The sequence below is a fragment of the Lepidochelys kempii genome, chromosome 2, assembly GCF_965140265.1.
Source record: "Lepidochelys kempii isolate rLepKem1 chromosome 2, rLepKem1.hap2, whole genome shotgun sequence".
Taxonomy (NCBI): Eukaryota; Metazoa; Chordata; order Testudines; family Cheloniidae; genus Lepidochelys; species Lepidochelys kempii.
The window spans coordinates 262,405,304-262,423,492 of record NC_133257.1 but is presented as its reverse complement, the minus strand read 5'-3'; the positions used below and the strand labels follow the sequence as shown (position 1 = coordinate 262,423,492).

The window sequence follows — 18,189 nt, the reverse complement described above, 5'->3', positions numbered from 1 at the left end:
ATATTTAAATAAGCTATCATCAAGTTAAATGGGAAAGATCTGTTACTAGTACTTACTTGGAATAAACTAAAGTAGAAAGGCAGTCTTCTGTTCATCCTTCTACCAGCAGATGGCAACTGGAAAGAGAAATGCATGTCTTTTGTTACTTTAGTTTTATTAAGAGTAACTTTATTATTATGACTGTGAATATATCTGAAGGTAAAGGTAGCTCATAATTCAGATCATTCTGAAATATATTTGTATTTCTAGATACTATAAAAATCTTAGGATTTTGAACTGATTGATCATTGCAGCTAAATCATTTTGAGTAAATGGCCTCCAACTTAAGAATTTTGCTGTAGCATAGGCAGCCTTTTTCACTCAACTAAGACAAATGTAGAAGGTTTTATAGTGGGGGTTTTAACGATATATACACAAGGCTATTAAAAAAAAAACATTATAATACCGTCCGCATTTGTTTTAGTTGAGTGGAAAAGGCATCTTACCAAATGCTATGGCAAAATTCTTCAGTTGGAGGCCAGTTCCTCAAAATGATTTAGCAGCACTGATCAATCAATATAAAATGCTAAGATTTTTATATCTACACATACAAATACATTTCAGAATGCTTTGAATTGTTTATATATTTCCAGGATTTATGAACTATAATATCTAAGAAAACAAAAAATATCCCCCCGAACAGTAGCCAGTCCTGCAAATCAGTATTTTTTTTTTCTTCAATAAACTTACAGGGATAACATCAGAAGCAAAACATTAGTGTTGTATCTCTTCCCACATCATCCATCTGTCTTGTCTTTTTAGACTGCAAACTATTTGGGAGCAGGGACCAGATTTATGTTCTGCAAGGTACCTAGCATACTTTTGGGTCCTAACTAAATAATACTTTTAATTATACAACTGTGATGAAGTTTGCTAGTGGGATCTATGCAAATTATATTGTAGGAACATGAAAGTTAAATTTCTACCATTTTTGTTTTCCAAATGCAAAAAATATTTGTATGTAACAGAAGAAAATAATATGGCACTTTGAGTGCTATACTGATGAGATGCTTATTCAAAAGACAATGTCATAAAGTTGTGGGAATATACCAGCAAAGGAGGTACTCCCTTTTATTACTGTCATGAATTTTGGAGTGTCTTTCCTTTATAAAGAGAAGCAATGATATATTGATAATGCATAGTGATAAGAGCCATAATTTTGATTGTCCCCAAGAAGAGCCCATATTTTGGGTATAGAATCGTAGAATATCAGAGTTGGAAGGGACCTCAGGAGGTCATCTAGTCCAACTCCCTGCTCAAAGCAGGACCCATACCCAATTAAATCATCCCATCCAGGACTTTGTCAAGCCTGACCTTAAAAACTTCAAAGGAAGGAGATTCCACCAACTCCCTAGGTAACCCATTCCAGTGCTTCACCACCCTCCTAGTAAAAAAGTTTTTCGTAATATCCAACCTAAACCACCTCCCCCTCTGCAACTTGAGACCATTACTCCTCATTCTGTCATCTGCTACCACTGAGAACAGTCTAGAGCCATCCTCTTTGGAACCCCCTTTCAGGTAGTTGAAAGCAGCTATCAAATCCCGCCTCATTCTTCTCTTCTGCAGACTAAATAATCCCAGTTCCATCAGCCTCTCCTCATAAGTCATGTGCTCCAGGCCCCTAATCATTTTTGTTGCCCTCCTCTCAGGGCTGTCCTTAGGATTTATGGGTCCCTATGCAATATTATTAAACTGGTGTCCCTATGCCTGATGGCAGACCAGGCTCACATGTGTATTTTAGATAAGGGTGGCCTTTTGAAGGATTTATTTAAAAAACTATATGTCTGAAGAGCCAAGCATTGAAGGCTAAAGATGAATACTCAGATTGTGCATCTAAAAATCTATGCAAGGATTTTTTAGAGATGTGATTTTTATAATCTTCAGCAACCCACTAATGAAATATTTTTAAAGCAAATTTTAAACTTAAGGTCCTGTAGACTAACATGTTCTGAGGCAACCCCGCCGATCAGCGCCTCCCGCATCTCCTGATCAGCTGTTTTGTGGTGTGCAGGAGGCTGTGGGGGGAGGAGCGAGGGCACTGCAGGCTCAGGGGAGGGGGCGGGAAGGGGTGGAGTGGGGGCAGAGCCAGGGGTTGAGCAGTGAGCACCCCCCGGCACATTGGAACGTTGGCACCTGTAGCTCCTGCCGTGGAGTCGGTGCCTATACAAGGAGCCGCATATTAACTTCTAAAGAGCCACATGTGGGCCACCCCTGTCATAGAAGATTGCTAAGAGGGGAGGCCATCAGACATTTTCAACTATTACAGGAGTCAAATCTGTATCTGACGGCTTACGAATATTGTTAAACATCGAGCAGGATGATGTGTATATTTAAAACAATGATTAGAAAACCTTATAGAAAGGAATTTAAATAAATGCTTTCTTGCTGGGGGCAAAAACACACTTTTGAACAAGGAAAATGTAATTAAAGAAATAAGAATTACTGCAGAACATGGAATCGACTTTGCGGAGATGTTGTGAGGCTTAATTTTGTTTTAGAATACTATGGAATCTTTCTATGGAAAGTGCTATATAAGTTCAAATGTCAATACAGAAACTCTTAAAGAATAAATAATTAAGTCTCTGAAGATTACGAAGGGCAAATAGTTGTGATTGAAGCACCAAAATGTGACTAGAAAAAACAATAAAAAATAGACTTTAGGAAATAATTATAGGCTGTCAACAGTCTAGTACACTAGTAGTTTTTTATTGCTGATTTCTGTGACAAAATTTCTTGAAATTATATCTTTAGCAAAGGTTTTAGTAGTAGCTTTGCATTTTGAAAAGACACTAAATTCTCTGAACAAAGCTATAATGTAACATAAATGTGTTTGGTCATTCCTAAACGTGCAATTCTATTTGTTACAGGAATTCTCTGTCGAGATTGTTTCCCCCTATGTGGGCATCTGACATTGGAAACAATGGTGACTTCTCAGGTCTGTCTTCTAAGCATCCTTTACAAAGTAAAGATTTTCCAAACTTGATTGGCACACAGAGCTATTATCAAGGACACTTGCAAAAGTCACCTGATGTAGAGACTTTACACAGAGGATTTGAAGACCTTCATCTTATAGAGTCTTGGCTTTCTCCTTCTGACCCATATACTCAGCCATCTGATGATATCTTGAACATTTACCCTGAAAATTCTGCTTTTGAAAATAATGCCATAATTCAGCAAGAAGGATTAGCATTTCAGAATGTACAATTTAATCAGCACGTGTGCAATTATGATAAGATGAACTTAAATGGAGACAGTGAAAAGCACTGCTCTGATTTTAGTAATTTTTCTTCTCAATGCAGAATTAAAGATGGCACTGGTATTCAGAAAGAGTATTGGGAAACTGACAGAGCAAGAGGCAAACTTACAAAAAATGACAAACAAGAGCAAGCAAAGTACTCCAATGATGCTAATGGCACTTGGGGCAAAATGTTCCAGGACAACCATTTGTTTTCTAAAAGATATGAAGATTTTACAACTTCTCATAAATCACAGCCATCTGTTCACCAATCGCTCTATTTTTTCAATCAACCATTTACTAAAGAAAATAGTTTTCCTGGAGGAACAAATAGAAACCCACAGGAAACGCACTTGCAAAATGGCCATAATAGCTTCAATTTGGGAGAAACCTGTAATAACTCTGAATGTAAGAGCCATATTAATCCTAAAGAATGTTCTCGTAAACCTTCTGAATATCATTTATCTGTAAAAACTGCTCAACAAAATGGAAATTTTCATTCACCTTACCGTGGACATACGTGGCTGGATGGTAAAATCTTAAGTCCCACATCTACATCAGATATTGCATATAGGAAGCAAAACCAAGTAGTAACAAGCCCACAGTCTTCTTCTGGGGTTTCAACTATGTCCAGTGGATCTCCAACACATCAGTCTGTAACCCAGCCCTCTTATTACTCACAGTTGTCACCAGTGCCCTCTTCAAGGAAAGATGGAAGGATACAAATATCAAATAGTGTTCCTGGTAACTTGGGGGGTTCAAATTTCTTTGCAGAAAATCAGAAACAAATTAAACCTATTGGACATTCCCAGCATGATTCATTGACTAATAAAGGCCAGTATCGTAAAATACCCGTTAATTTGTCACACAACTGGTTAACACAGCAGAATTCGGCAAGTGATGAGTCTGAAAAGTATCATAGGTTTCGCAAAAAGCAAAACCAAGATAACTGTAATAAAGATGAAAGAAGAGGTAGAAGGAATTGGATACCCCATCCTGGGTATGCAGGGCAAAATCAGCAACAGTTCAACATGTTCCGAAAGAAGCAAGAACAGAATGGTGGCAACGCGTCAGATTTCATCAATCCTTCTTTTCTTCCTTCTTTCCCATTAATGTCTGATTTTAAGCAAAATCCCAATTTTACTCCATTTAATCCCCATCCTTTTCCATCAGCAAATAATTTTGCTTTTCCTCCATCACCATTTCCATTCTCGGAACTTGTTGATCTTTTTCACTATGATGATTTTAACCATTTGAATCCCTTCATTAACGACCTATTTTGTGGGGAATTAAGTGCACCATACTTTGCCTTTCCAACTCCTTTTAACAAGTATAGGCCTCCAAGAAATCGCAGTGGACCTGCTAATGAGCTTCATATTCGACTAGAGGAGTGTTATGAACAGTGGAGAGCTCTGGAGAAGGAGAGGAAAAAGGTAATAATATATACCATGATAGACTTGTATGTAGGATGGTGATTATAAAGGAACAGCTAGGTAGAGTAGAAATTCCTGCATCTTACTGGTAAAAAGGAGCCAGTCTTGCTGCCTTTTTGAAATATTGTGACTTTAATTCCACTCTAAATATTTTGAGCCCCATCTACAACCATCTATTTTGAGTATACAAAATTGTAAGAAGATACCAAACAGTGTGAATGTCGTACAATTGTGCGTGAGACTGAGATTCACCTTTCATTTTTCAGCGGCACAGGAGTTAGGACCGCTTATTCAGCAGTAATTTTCTTGAACTAAATTACACCTGACACCAGTGGTTGCTTAACCAAGTACCCTCTTTGGCCAAAGGTCTTATATTATCTGGTGGCATGGATCCTATTCTTCGGTTCATGTTGTTCAGTGCAAGTTTAGTAGCCAATAGTTACCACTATCCATGGATCGTGGAAGAGGCCACTGATGTGACTTGTATAGCTAAAGCCTGAATGGTTGATAAAGCAGGGACTTTATTAGTCCAGCTATTTTTGGATAGTACTCAGTTCAGCATGAACTGAGGGAGGGCCAAGAGGATGGTTGTTTATATCTGACTTCAAATATAAGAGATATGTCACTCTAAAACATATTATTTTGGCTTTGTCCAATATATCTTTATCTGCCTGGTATTGGGCTTTGCTTAGGCCTGTAGTCATAGGTGAGTTTCATGTCCATGTGGATGACTTTTCAGGGCTGATATCTTCTCAAAGCCAATATGTTAAACCTGGGATTATCCTTGGGGGTTTCAAACACAACCACTGCAGCAATTGAGGACATCTCATGTACTTGCTAGTAGTTCCTGGATTTGACCATCTGAGAGTCCTTAACAAAATGTTATCAGTAGGCAGTTGGGAATTCACATCTCTAATTTGGTGTGACAAAGCTACAGTGTAACCTTTCAAGGACGGTGCAAGATCCTTCTATTTACTTGTATCTGTACCCAAGACTGGTTAATATTGTAAAGGTAATTTTGTTTGTTGGTTACCGATGTTGATTCTAGATTTATGCTTTAAAGTAGTACTTGGAATTTTTGGAAGTACCCTTATATTTACAGCCAGTTGTTGGCAATTTAAAGTTTAATCATGACTTCTTATTGTTTTAAATGCCAACAGAGACTTAAACAGCAGACACATCTCATCCATCCATGTAGTAGTGAAAAAATAGAAAAGCTTAGGCTATAGGATGAAACTCCATTCTAAATATTTTAAAGGTATGTGTTTTCTCTTCAGACTGAAGCTGATCTTGCAAGAAACTTTCCAGGAAAGCGGGTATCTAGCTCAAATAACACTCCTGTTTCTCGACTTCCTGCTAACCCTTCACGAGTGGATCGTTTGATTGTGGACCAGTTACGAGAACAGGCCAGAGTAAGCATACTTACAGCATGGAATCTTCTGCAGGGATTAGTAACATCAGGTTATATTTTTGTGGGTTTATTATATTTTGTGTAGGATTTTAAAAAAATAACTGTTTTTGGTGTTTGAAATATATTCGTTAGGTGCTCACCTTAATAGGAAAAATGGAAAGGCTTCGCGGTACTCCTGTCCATGGGAATATATCCAAAACTCTGGAACATCATTTAGAAGCCATTCATGTTACACAAGCGAGGCGGAAAGATGAGATTGTCAATGCTGCCAATCCACAGAGACAAGGAGCACCTCGCTATAATAATGAAAAAGGTAAATACTTTTGATTGCTTTGTAGTTCTAAAAATTGTTTTTTTTTTCCAATTTGTATTCAGTTCAATTTGTAACACATTTTAAATGTTGTTTTAATGGTAACAAGTAGACTTACTCCCTTAAACAGAAACTTTCTCTATATGTGTGCCTTTGACTTTAAAAGAGAAAAATCCCCCTCACTTGTATCAGGTAATTTCTGCATAGACTTTATTCTGTTTTGTGTTGTTGATTTTTAGACCCCTTCTTGTCACAAGATATTTTCTCGGTTTAAAAAAAAAAAAAGCCCTCTATTAAATAATCAGATTTTGTTAAAGACTCTGGATGAATTCCTGCTTGTTTCAATGCATGCTGCTATTTAACAGGCAGGGGATATGAGAGTTATCGCTGTAAAAAGGTAGCCTATGACTGGGAATTGATACCAAACAAAAATATCTGCCAAGTAAGCAATTCACCATCCTTAATTAGGTTGTACTCATTTTAACAAATTGAGCTTCGTCATTAATAGTGATTGAGAGTGGGCTTTCATCCTTCTTAGCTTACACAGTGAAAATTTCCTTGGTCTTACACTGCTTATTAATTGATGTTTTGTTTGTCACAAAACCACTACAAATTTGGCCTGATTGGCAGCTTCTGCCGAGGTATAGCAAGCAAGACTGTTTGATGACAGGAGTCAAGTGCACTGGTGAATCAAAACCAGACCTCTTTTGTTGGGATCCCATCTATCCAATTTGGAGGCACCAAAAAAAAAAAAAAGAAAAAGAAAAGTTGGGTTTCTTTGTTTTTGCTTTGTTTAAAAAAAAAAAAAAAAGGAAGAGGAGGATAACTCTTTGTGTAAGATAGAAGCCCAGGATCCTAAGGTTAAGCATATTGTGGGCTAGTACTTCCCTGCTAGCAGTGAAAAGAACAGGCTTTACCACCAGATCTTGGTGTTGAAGAGTTCGAGTTCACCGCCAAGAACAGAAGTTGTATTCGGCAGTTAATTGAAAGTAAGTAAATTCCACATGGAAAAGGCCGTATGTCCAGACTCCAAAAGTGGAATCCATAGTCTCAGTTGAAACATAAAACCATCCTGATCCTGTGGACTTTTTCCTCTTAAAGATGTCAGACAGACTGGAAAAGCTGTAATAAAAAAAAAATCCACATTTGAGTTAGTAGACAGATTCTTGTAGACTTCCACTGCAATTGCGTGTTTGGAGGAACTTATCCCAAACAAGGACAAAAGAATTGGCTTTTTAATGACAAATATCTCTGGCAGTTTTATTCATGCTAGCCCCAATCACATTTCCAGCCAGACCCTTCGTGGGTAGTGCACGAGTTAAAAGGCAGCTTTGGCTTCATCCGTGGGTTGTATTTTTCAAGCAAGCAGTTGCTACTTTCGTAATGGTGATTGTGATCTGTGTAACCCAGACAAGAATGGCGGAGAATTTCAAGTAGGACAAAGTCATTGTCTACCTCCACACATGTTCTCCAGAAAGAGCATACATACTATAAATCTTGTATCTCCTTTCAACCGGTCCAGATGCAACAAGAAAGACCGCTCATCCTATACAGGCAAACTGAAGATTAGATCTTACAAGGAGACAAGACAAGAGTTAGTCTTTCAAGGTGTTTTCTCCTTTGTGATTTCTTGAATCGTTATGATTATCCACAAGGAATAAGTATCTTACACAGAGCAGTATATCGTGATTGATCATGTTAAATGTTGCAGAGAGAGCCAGGATAAAGGTGGAAGGCTGCCCTCCATCCATCTACATCAAGAGAACATCCATCTGTGCCAATAATACAGTTTTTGCTCCATGTTCTTGGGTAAATCCAGATTGCTTAGGGGCTGATATCTTGGTTTGAGATCAATGAGACTGAAAGTGATTTATTGCTAGCTTGCTGGGAACCCTAAAGATTTCATAGTGGATACTAGCCAATTCGAGTGCATCCAGGGTGTATTTCTTAAGTGTTGGTCAGTCTGGTCTATGATTCAAGGATGAAGGGTGGACTTACTCACTGAGTGAGGCATTGGCTATCTCCGTCAGGTGAAGCTCCAGTTTACTTTTTTAAAACCAAGCAGGAAGGGTAGTATAGGACAGGGGTCGGCAACCTTTCAGAAGTGGTGTACCAAGTCGTCATTTATTCACTCTAAGGTTTCACATACCAGTAATACATTTTAACATTTTTAGAAGGTCTTTCTCTATAAGTCTATATTATGTAACTAAACTATTGTTGTATGTAAAGTAAACAAGGTTTTTAAAATGTTTAAGAAGCTTCATTTAAAATTAAATTAAAATGCAGATCTTATCAGTTTAGTGCAGTGGTTCTTAACCTGGGGTGCACGCACCCTGGGGGTGCAGGATGCCCTTTCTGGGGGTGCGAGACATGCAAGATTTTTTTAGAAGGTAAATCATTGAAAAAACAAATTAAGCGCAGGCACATAAGTACAACTATTTTGTTTCATCAAACCTATGTATTTATTAACATTATACATTTTTAATGATTTCTGTAATATACAGACAAAGTTTTTAAGTTTTCAAGTTTTTAAGCTAATTGTAGTGTAACTTTTGATAAGGGGTGAGAGAACATATTTTAAGAACTTCAGACCATCAGCGGGCTGAGCGGGGATGGGTGGAGTGTATTAAATTGCTCCCCATAGGAATGTGCTACTTACAGTGTACCGCTTACGGCTGCCCGTCCTGATGCTCTGAGCGGCATGGTAAGGGGACAGGGAATGGGGTGGTTGGATAGGCGTGGGCGTCCCAAGGGGCCTGTCGGGGTCGGGGCAATCAGGGAGCAGGGGGGCTTGGATGAGGGGGTGGGATCCCGGAGGGGGTGGTCAGGAGACAAGCAGCAGGGGGATTGGATGGGTGGAGGGTTCTGAGGGGGATAGTCAGGGGGCAGGAGGTCCCAGGAGGGGGGGACAAGGAGCAGGGGCGGTGTGGGATGGGTCAGAGGTTATGAGGGGGGCAGTCGGGGGAGGGAAGCATGCTGGCTGTTTAGGGGGGCACAGCCTTCTCTACCCAGTGTAGTGTATTAAATTTCTCTCCATAGGAATGTGCTACTGACGGTGTACTAGTTACGGCTGCCAGTCCTGGTGCTCTGCAAGTAGCGCATGCCTACGGGGAGAAATTTAACACACTGCACCGGCGGACAGAGCCCCAGACCGAGGGCGGGCTGAGACGCTCAGCCCACCACTGGTCTGGGGTTCCGTCCGCTGGCTCCTGCCAGCCGGGGTCCCAGCCACCGGCCCCACTCAGCCTGCTGCCGGCCTGGGGTTCTGTTCACTCAGGCTGGCAGCAGGCTGAGCAGGGGCGGAGGCCGGGACCCCGGCTGGCAGCAGCGTGCCAGTAAAAATCGGCTCATGTTCCGCCTTTGGCATGCGTGCCGCCGGTTGCCGACCCCTGGTATAGGACTCGCAGGTTTGGGATTAAATCTCCTTTAGGGTGTTCAATAATTCCTTTGTTGTGAATGGGCTGAACTCACTGAATGATAACATGTAAGTTGTCACATTGTCTTGAAGGAAAGGAAATTTTTAGTACAAAGTTCTTTTTTTTTCCCCCTGCTTTATATGTCAGCACCATTTGTCACCAACAGCCCGTGTTCTGGAGTCTGAATTTATCTCATAACTTCGGTGCATTGGAAAGCCTAGAATATAACTAAAGAAATATTGGAAATATGGTTCTTTAATAACAGGGTGCAATCTTTCCCGCGGTTTCTTGGAATTACGTTACTATAATAAAAGGAGTACTTGTAGCACCTTAGAGACTAACAAATTTATTTAAGCATAAGCTTTCGTGAGCTACAGCTCACTTCATCAGATGCATTCAGTGGAATGTTTTTTCTTGTTTTTTCCTACCCCCCCCCCCCCGATGTTCTGGTTTAACTTGGATTTAAACTTGAAGAGTGGTCAGTTTGGATGAGCTATTACCAGCAGGAGAGTGAGTTTGTGTGTGTATGGGGGTGGGGGGATGTGAGAAAACCTGGATTTGTGCAGGAAATAGCCCAACTTGATTGTCATGCACATTGTGTAAAGAGTTGTCACTTTGGATGGGCTATCACCAGCAGGAGAGTGAATTTATGTGGGGGGGTGGAGGGTGAGAAAACCTGGATTTGTGCTGGAAATGGCCCACCTGATGATCACTTTAGATAAGCTATTACCAGCAGGACAGTGGGGTGGGAGGAGGTATTGGTTCATATTCTCTCTGTATATATAAAGTCTGCTGCAGTTTCCACTATATGCATCTGATGAAGTGAGCTGTAGCTCACGAAAGCTTATGCTCTAATAAATTGGTTAGTCTCTAAGGTGCCACAAGTACTCCTTTTCTTTTTGCGAATACAGACTAACACGGCTGTTACTCTGAAATCTGATTCTTGTCTTTGTAGATGTTCTTGCTCTGGCAGCTGCCATTAAAGAGTTAGCTGTTTCCACACGCAAGGCTCGTACTGCTTTATGGTGTGCACTGCAGATGACTCTACCAAAAACCTCCTTAAGCACTCCAGTGAAACAGGAGGAGGTCGAAAGGGCATTGCAAGAGCTTTGTCCAGGAAACACAAGCACACAAGAAAAAAATAGTGCAGATCCTGAAGACCAGGGAAGCAAAAAAGAGAAACATGAGGAACCCATACAGATTTCTGAATAACTGTGCAGAGAAAAAAAAAAAAAGGAAGAAAGTGAATTGCATTGTGCTATGGAGAACTTTTTTTTGCTAGGTTATCAGAAAAAATAAGGATAACTCAACTGATCAGTGCTGCAATTTTATTACTGTGATTCTGGTGTTGACAAATATTTCTTGTAATAGTGTTATTGCAGTTTTAATATTGCTGGTATTGCAGTGTCTTCTATGTAAGATAAAGATTTTATTAATAAGGGGAACTGGGCAATAGCTGATCATTTTCTTGACCACTTAGCCAAAGCTATGTATCAGCTGTGACCCAAGCCATGATCTGAGAAACCAGTGAGTGGCTAAGCTAATTTTGATTCTTTTCTTCATTTGTTAGTTTTAAAATTTAACATTCTTTAGAAATGTCATTTTTAAAGGGTATTCCATAATTATTGGGGTTTTTGCACCATTATGTATTCTTTTAAGTGCCAGAATGATTGCTAAAAAATGTAATTGTACTGTCACTCAACACTGAATAGTCCACACTTCTGCTTTGCTATTGTGACAGGGTGTCAAATCTTTCAGGTAATTGCCAAGAGTCTGACTGGAATAATCAGAGTTTAATGTTCGTTACATGACCTGCTTGTTCTGCCAATTAAAAGTTTCCAGCTGGACCAATCTAAACCAAAAGTTCCCATAGTATAATCCTTGTGGCAAAATTTTTACATAATAAATAAATGAAGAACTAATTTTAAGGAATTTTTAGAGTTGCAGTATATTGCATTAAAATACAGTTGGCAGTTAACATAAAATAGTTACTCTGACTTAGAAATTAGATTTACTGATGCCTAATGGTTAAAAACAGTAAGTATGCACTTAATGAAAAATTACATGGTTAATAATATGTTTATGGTATTTTAATTTTCAGAAACATTCCATATTTATTTTAATGTTTTGATTAAATGTTTATTTAAAATTCTATTTTAATAATATACAGTCGGGTCTTTTGCCAAACCTTCCTAATAATCAGATTTAATGATTTACTCAGGAACTATGTATATTATATATATAAATACACACAGTATATAGGGGTTTTTTGAGGGGTAGGGATGTTTGCAAGATATTTACACAAAGCTAACTATACTAGGTTACCAAAGCTGTTGAATTGATTTGTTTTAGCATGAGAAGATTTCATATGTTTAATTGCTATTTAGTAGTCTTCATCCTGGGGCTTAGACAATCAGAAGTGTTACGTATCAATGTGAATGTACAGAGTAAGAATTAGAAAAGGATGAATAATTCATATTTTGATCTTAATCACACTACTTATGAGTATTTTAATGCTTTATCAATCGTGTCTTAATGTTAGATTGTCTTTCAAAATGTACTAATTACCAAGTGTGTTCTTAGGTGTTAGTATATTGATGAATGGCTTTGGAGAGCAGTTCTTGTTTTAAAAAATAATTATGTTGAGGACAGGAGAAAAAGTTCAAAGACTTAAAATGAAGATTTATCTGTGTTTCATGATGTTATGATATTGAATTTGACGCTTTCTTGATAAATATATAATTCTGTTTGCATATACATGTACTTGCTAAATATTCCAAACAGTCTGTAATTTTGGACCTGTGAATGTTTCTAGAACATCTGTAGTCTTATAGTTCTATTAGTACCAATATAGTACCAGTGGTCGTACCATTGTTAATGGTAATGAGGTGATAAGTGCATCATTTTGTAGAACAGGAAGTCACTAAAGCCTCATTTTGATCCACTGATTAAACAAAGGAATCATAAGAAGGCAGAATCTTATTAAAAGTATGCTCCACATTTTCTAAAGAAAACTTAATCCATTTCAGTGGATATTTTTAAGCCTTAGTCTAAAACTAAAAATTGGTACTGAAGAGAATTATTTCAGTGCTGTCTCTGTGTGTGTGTGTGTGCAAAATCTGTTTGCACTAATATCTGAAGGTCAGATGTGTTTTTGTGAAATTATAGTTGGTGGTTTGAAACATTTTCAGAGTTTACAGTATTTGAGTTGTTGGAATTTAAGTTACGATTTCTGTTTCCTGTTAACATAGTATTTGAAAGTCTTGATTTGCATTTCTATTTACAGAATAATTTGTAGTCTTGCAGGATTGTTTTGTAGTATTGAATGTATTGGGCATATTAGGTCCTTATTGTATTGTTTGTATGTAAGTTATTGTGCAGGAATGTGATCTTAATCAGTTCATAATATAGTTAATGTGCCTTTAAAAGTCTTATTTTTCAAAAACGGTAAGTAACTGTGTATGCTCACTTTAGCTTTCTGTTGCAATTTAATAATACATTTAAAGGGGTTAAATGTAGCTGCATTTGACTATAGCTAACGTAGCATATGGTATTAGTGTTTTTCTTGCATAATATTTGATTGTCCAGTTATGGACTCTTTAACATGTGTAAGGCACCATAGCTGTTGAGAGTTGCCACAAGTCAAGTGTATTCATAACAGAGTTTAGTTGTGTTGCCCACAAATGCAACATGTGCACATTTAATTCTTTTTGACTTGACCGGCCTGTATTCTTCTTAAAATGTGAACTATCTGATGGTCCTCTTAGTATGGAAATTTTTCTGACCATTTCTTGAAATACTTAAACAATTAACATCATTGCAATGTAAAAACAAAAATTCTTTCAAGACGCTTCCGTTCTGTTTTTGGTTTGCTACACATTCTTCTATATTTCAGGGCGGAAATACAGTCTTTTGGAAGTTTACCAGTGTAAGTTTGGGATTACAATAGTTCTGTGCAGTCATATAGTGTTCCTAATTGACTATTGTTTGACTTGATAATGAAAAGCAGTTTCCATACATATTCCATTCAGAGCTTCAGGTGAATAAATATCATTTCCTTCTCTGGTTTGTTAGGGCCTAACCCTAGTCTCATGTCATTGACTTCCGGGGAAGCAGACCTGGGTTATTAGTTAGCAGTCTGGATTAAAGTGGATAGCGGTGTGTGAGTTTTTGAGTTTGTGGAGCAATCAAACAGTATACGGTGAATTTTTCTGTTTAAAAAGTTTTCACCCCATCCTGTCCTTTTTTCTTCTAATTGGCTCACACATTTCAGGTGTGCGGTTAAGTGTGGGGATGAGGGTGCTGAGTGTTCACTGTGGCTAGTCCACAATATTAGTCAGCTCAGTTCCAAGAGTGCAGAATGTTTAAGAATTCTTGTTCAAATCATGTTAGTTAAAATACAATTGTATTTATTTTATTAGAATAGGGCTGAAACTTTAAGATCCTAAATTGATAACACAATACAGTATAGACTTAAAAATCACAAGGTAACATCCCTTTTATGGGTTATTCCCCCGATAGTGGACTGGAAGCTTGTGCTTGTTTCCTATTTCCACTTTTTTGTTCCCCCCACAGAAAGTGTATGGCCTGCTGCAAAATGAGTACTGTTCCACCAATATGTTTAGCACCTGTGCCTTTGCCTCTCCTCCTCTACATCCCCAGAGTCCCTATGATAGTAAAGCTATTGTGATAGAACTGGTGTAAGTTAACACTAATGAGATCAGTATTAATTTGTCAGCATTAAGGGAAGTGAGATTGTCCAGGAATGTGGCTGTTCTGTATGGTGCCATGTCCCAACAGAGGGGATCTCCAGGATCAAGAAGTCTTTACAACAAACTAGGGCCTCATCTTTCTACAGGGCCTCATCTTCTGCCTCTTGCTGTCCTCCATTTGTGGAAACAGTGATGGATACTTTTTTCTAAATGAAGTAAAATTCATTGGTGCTCAATGTCCCTGATAGTGAAGGGCTTTTAGCACATAACTAATGTTTGGGTTTTTTCATCTCAGTTCCCCTCGGCCTGAAACCATAGCTTTCAACACTACTCAATGTGACATTTTCGGAACACATCCTTTTGTGAAGTCACAGCTACTGGTTCTCACTGAACTAAGGAGATGGCCTATAGGAAGTTGGATGTGTTTGGGTTTTTTTAATTGCAATACAGTATTACTATGAATAAAATGTAAAACCCTTGAGAATTATTTTTAAAAGATAATATAAAACACAATGCCATTTTCTGACCTGCTCTGAAAGCTGTTTTCATTTTCTATCTGTGCTCTGTGCAGCTTTATGTCAAAATGATGGATTCTGAGGCAATCCAAAAGATGACTGGTGTGTTTTTTGGTAGGGTCTGAGAAGTGAGCTTTAAATTAATTCTCCTTTCCGTTCAGGACATTTGAGTAGAATGGGCTTTTGTAAAATGTGCAGGTCTCCGCTAATTTGTGAAGACTTGAGTTCAGGATTCTTTTTCAACTCTGCAAGAGTTGACCTCAACTGAAAAAGAGAGCAGGAACACCACACTCTAGTATATTAGGCTAATATGATGGAGGAGCTGACTTTCAAATGTGTCTTTAAATGTGAATGCATTTGAAATTAAGGCTACACAGAAATTGTTCACAATCCTGCTTCCACTGAAGTCAATAGTTTTGCCAGATACTGACTTCAGTTGGGTTTACTGTTTTACTGACCTAAGTCTTTACTATTTAAGTTTTTTTTGTATATACAGGCTTTGCAGTTCATATTGAACATTAGGTACCAAGAAACTCCCGAAACATATGTTTTTCCTAACTTTATTGTAAGGTTTTTAAACATAGTAACATCTTGGAGTTAGGAGAAATAGTCTGCTTTCATTTAAAGCTGAGGAATGTACCTACTGTAAGATGCTTTGGCTGAGTTAAATCAATAGGCTTTTGAGAAATTTGCACCTTGTTTTATCCTGATTTGCCTGGATAGAAATACAGCCTTAACCGTGTTAAGATCTTGATTTGTTTCTTGTGCAGTTTTATCTGTCTCAATCACCAGCACTTTTCTGTTTTGTGGAAACGTATAAATAATTATAAAAGGAAAAACTGTGTATCTATGAAGTTACTTTTTTATGATAAATTGTTTTACAATTTGCTTTTAAAAAGCACTTTCTTTTTCTTTAGTTTTTTACTTTTTAATAGTGCAACCAAATCTGTCAATTTTATAGCGTGGTGACTCATTTTTCTTTCTTAGCAATACTACAATTAAAGGTGCAAAAAAATAAGGTGCATTATAATGTATTTATTTAGCCTTTGTTGTTAGAAGTTGAAAATGTATGGAATAAAGTAGTTTTGAGCAACTTTTTTAGAATTGGGGAACTGAAACTATAAATCCTCTGCTTCTTATTTGCCAGATAAGCTTTAAAAAGGAAATTGTTTGCATATACTATATGAAAGCTAACTAATGAGAGCAAGGATAGACCAGTGTCAACGTTAAAAAAATCAATTCCAGATAAAGGTTGCTTTACATTTTTTACTGTACAAAATAAAACTGGTCTAAAACTTGTGTATGCACAGTAATAACTTAATGAACCTAGGGTTTTTTCCCCCACAAAATTAGGCTATTTCCAATATATATGGGGAAAATAAGTTTACTTTTATTTTTATGACATATACAAAGACTAATAGTGTCTATATTTTAATATACTGTTTAGTGTCTGAAGTATATCTTTTACATGTATGTTGGTCAATCTCATTTAATTAAAAACAAATTTTACACTGTTAGTGAAATATTACTGAAGAAAGCTATTGTGAGTTAATCCATTTAGTAGACCCAACAGAAATAAGTGGAAGTATACATTTAACTAAAAGAAGCAAGATGTCAATTGTTAATACTTAATGATTAGTCAATTTAGGCTTATTTCAGTGTTTCTGTAAAATAACTGGATATTTAATGAACGTTGCAAAAATATCACTTCTACCTCTTGTGTAACACTTAACTTTAAAAAAGGTTATTTATACTACACAGATTTCTGTTGGGACATACTTTGCTATTTTAGAAAGTTGATACACCTTAACTAGTGAATTTGGTGTGCGTTTTTTGTTTTCGGTTAGACAGCTCTCTTATGTGGAATACCAGGGAGCCTTGCGGCTAGATTGTGTTCACTTGTGTAATGTAACCTACCATGATGTGTACACTTAAATATGGTTTATATTAAGAAAAAGGTACAACAGTAGAAAGAGATGCTAAGGTTTGTATTACATGTATGAAAGTCACAGATTTATGAGAATCCTGTAATAAATCATGGCCAGTGTAATTTTCTAGCATTTTTTTTATGTATGTGATTGTTTCCTTATTTAAATAATCAGTTGTGTTGTATGTATGTGGCTAATAAATAGTTACAACTATTGTTTTATTCAGTTCAACTCATGTTACTTTTCAGCTGCTGTTCTATATGCGAGGTGTTTCTTGTTTGTTTGGGGTTTTTTTGTAATTCACTGAAAAGACCTGTTGTATGTTCTGGGTAACACTTACAGTTGTAAAAATAATTAAACTATTTCGTATTTTAAATCACTGATTGTATTATTTCAGTAAATTTATGTGTGGTGGTGGGAACACCAGATGTCAATGGGTAATACTTGTTTTACATGGGTCAATGTTAATGAGCAATATCCATTATTCCAGTTTCCAGGTGTGAGGTCACATGTATGAGGTGCAGAATCTTTCTAAACATCAAAACTTAAATGAATTAATAAACTAATAATTGATAATACATAAAAGGAGAAGAGGTTAGTAAATAACCTAAGTAACTTTCACCTCTTTTTTCACCTCTCTTTTCTCCCTGCGCGAGTGAGATTACTGCAAGGGAATTCAATCTTGTTGGATAAGTTGATGTACAATTTAGCTGTAATTCTTTCACAAAGCATCACAAATCAGTTTCTGTTATGTTAGCACTTAGAAGCCCCAGTCCTGATCAGACCATTGGGCTAAGTTCTTTGCAAACACAAGAAGACCTAGATAGGCCCTTCACTGACAACCTAAGAGAAGAGCTGACAACCTAAGACCCTGATCCTGCAGTGAGATATGTGCAGGTGGACCCCTGGGCCCACACAGAGCCCCACACAGTTGGTGGAGCTCTGCATAGACCCAGGTGTGTGTCTGTGCATTTTGGAGGTTCAGGCCTAAGATGACAATCAGTATTCAAAGGGTAGGGGAGAGGATATAGGCAAAATATGTAGAATGTTCTAGATCTATTAAATTACATGTTCCTGTTTCATTTTAATTCACACTGTGATCCTTTCTACTTTTATTTTGTATACAATATATAAAAGCTTATTTTGTATAGCTTGTGTGACATGTTTTGAGAAAAGAAAAGGAGTACTTG

General features: G+C 37.5%; 1 protein-coding gene across 11 annotated transcripts in view; it reads left to right on the top strand.

Moving 5' to 3' along the window:
• The window catches only part of LOC140907864 (meiosis-specific coiled-coil domain-containing protein MEIOC-like), a 52,475-nt gene extending 35,100 nt beyond the window's left edge, over positions 1-17,375 (top strand). For all 11 annotated transcript variants that reach the window (XM_073334818.1, XM_073334819.1, XM_073334815.1 and 8 more), the window contains 4 exons: positions 2,907-4,707; positions 5,985-6,119; positions 6,251-6,431; positions 10,800-17,375. In XM_073334818.1, the coding sequence (XP_073190919.1) occupies positions 2,907-4,707; positions 5,985-6,119; positions 6,251-6,431; positions 10,800-11,056 (2,374 nt within the window). In that variant the 3' untranslated portion in view covers positions 11,057-17,375. The remainder of the gene's footprint in view (positions 1-2,906; positions 4,708-5,984; positions 6,120-6,250; positions 6,432-10,799) is intronic.
• Positions 17,376-18,189: the final 814 nt, after the last annotated feature.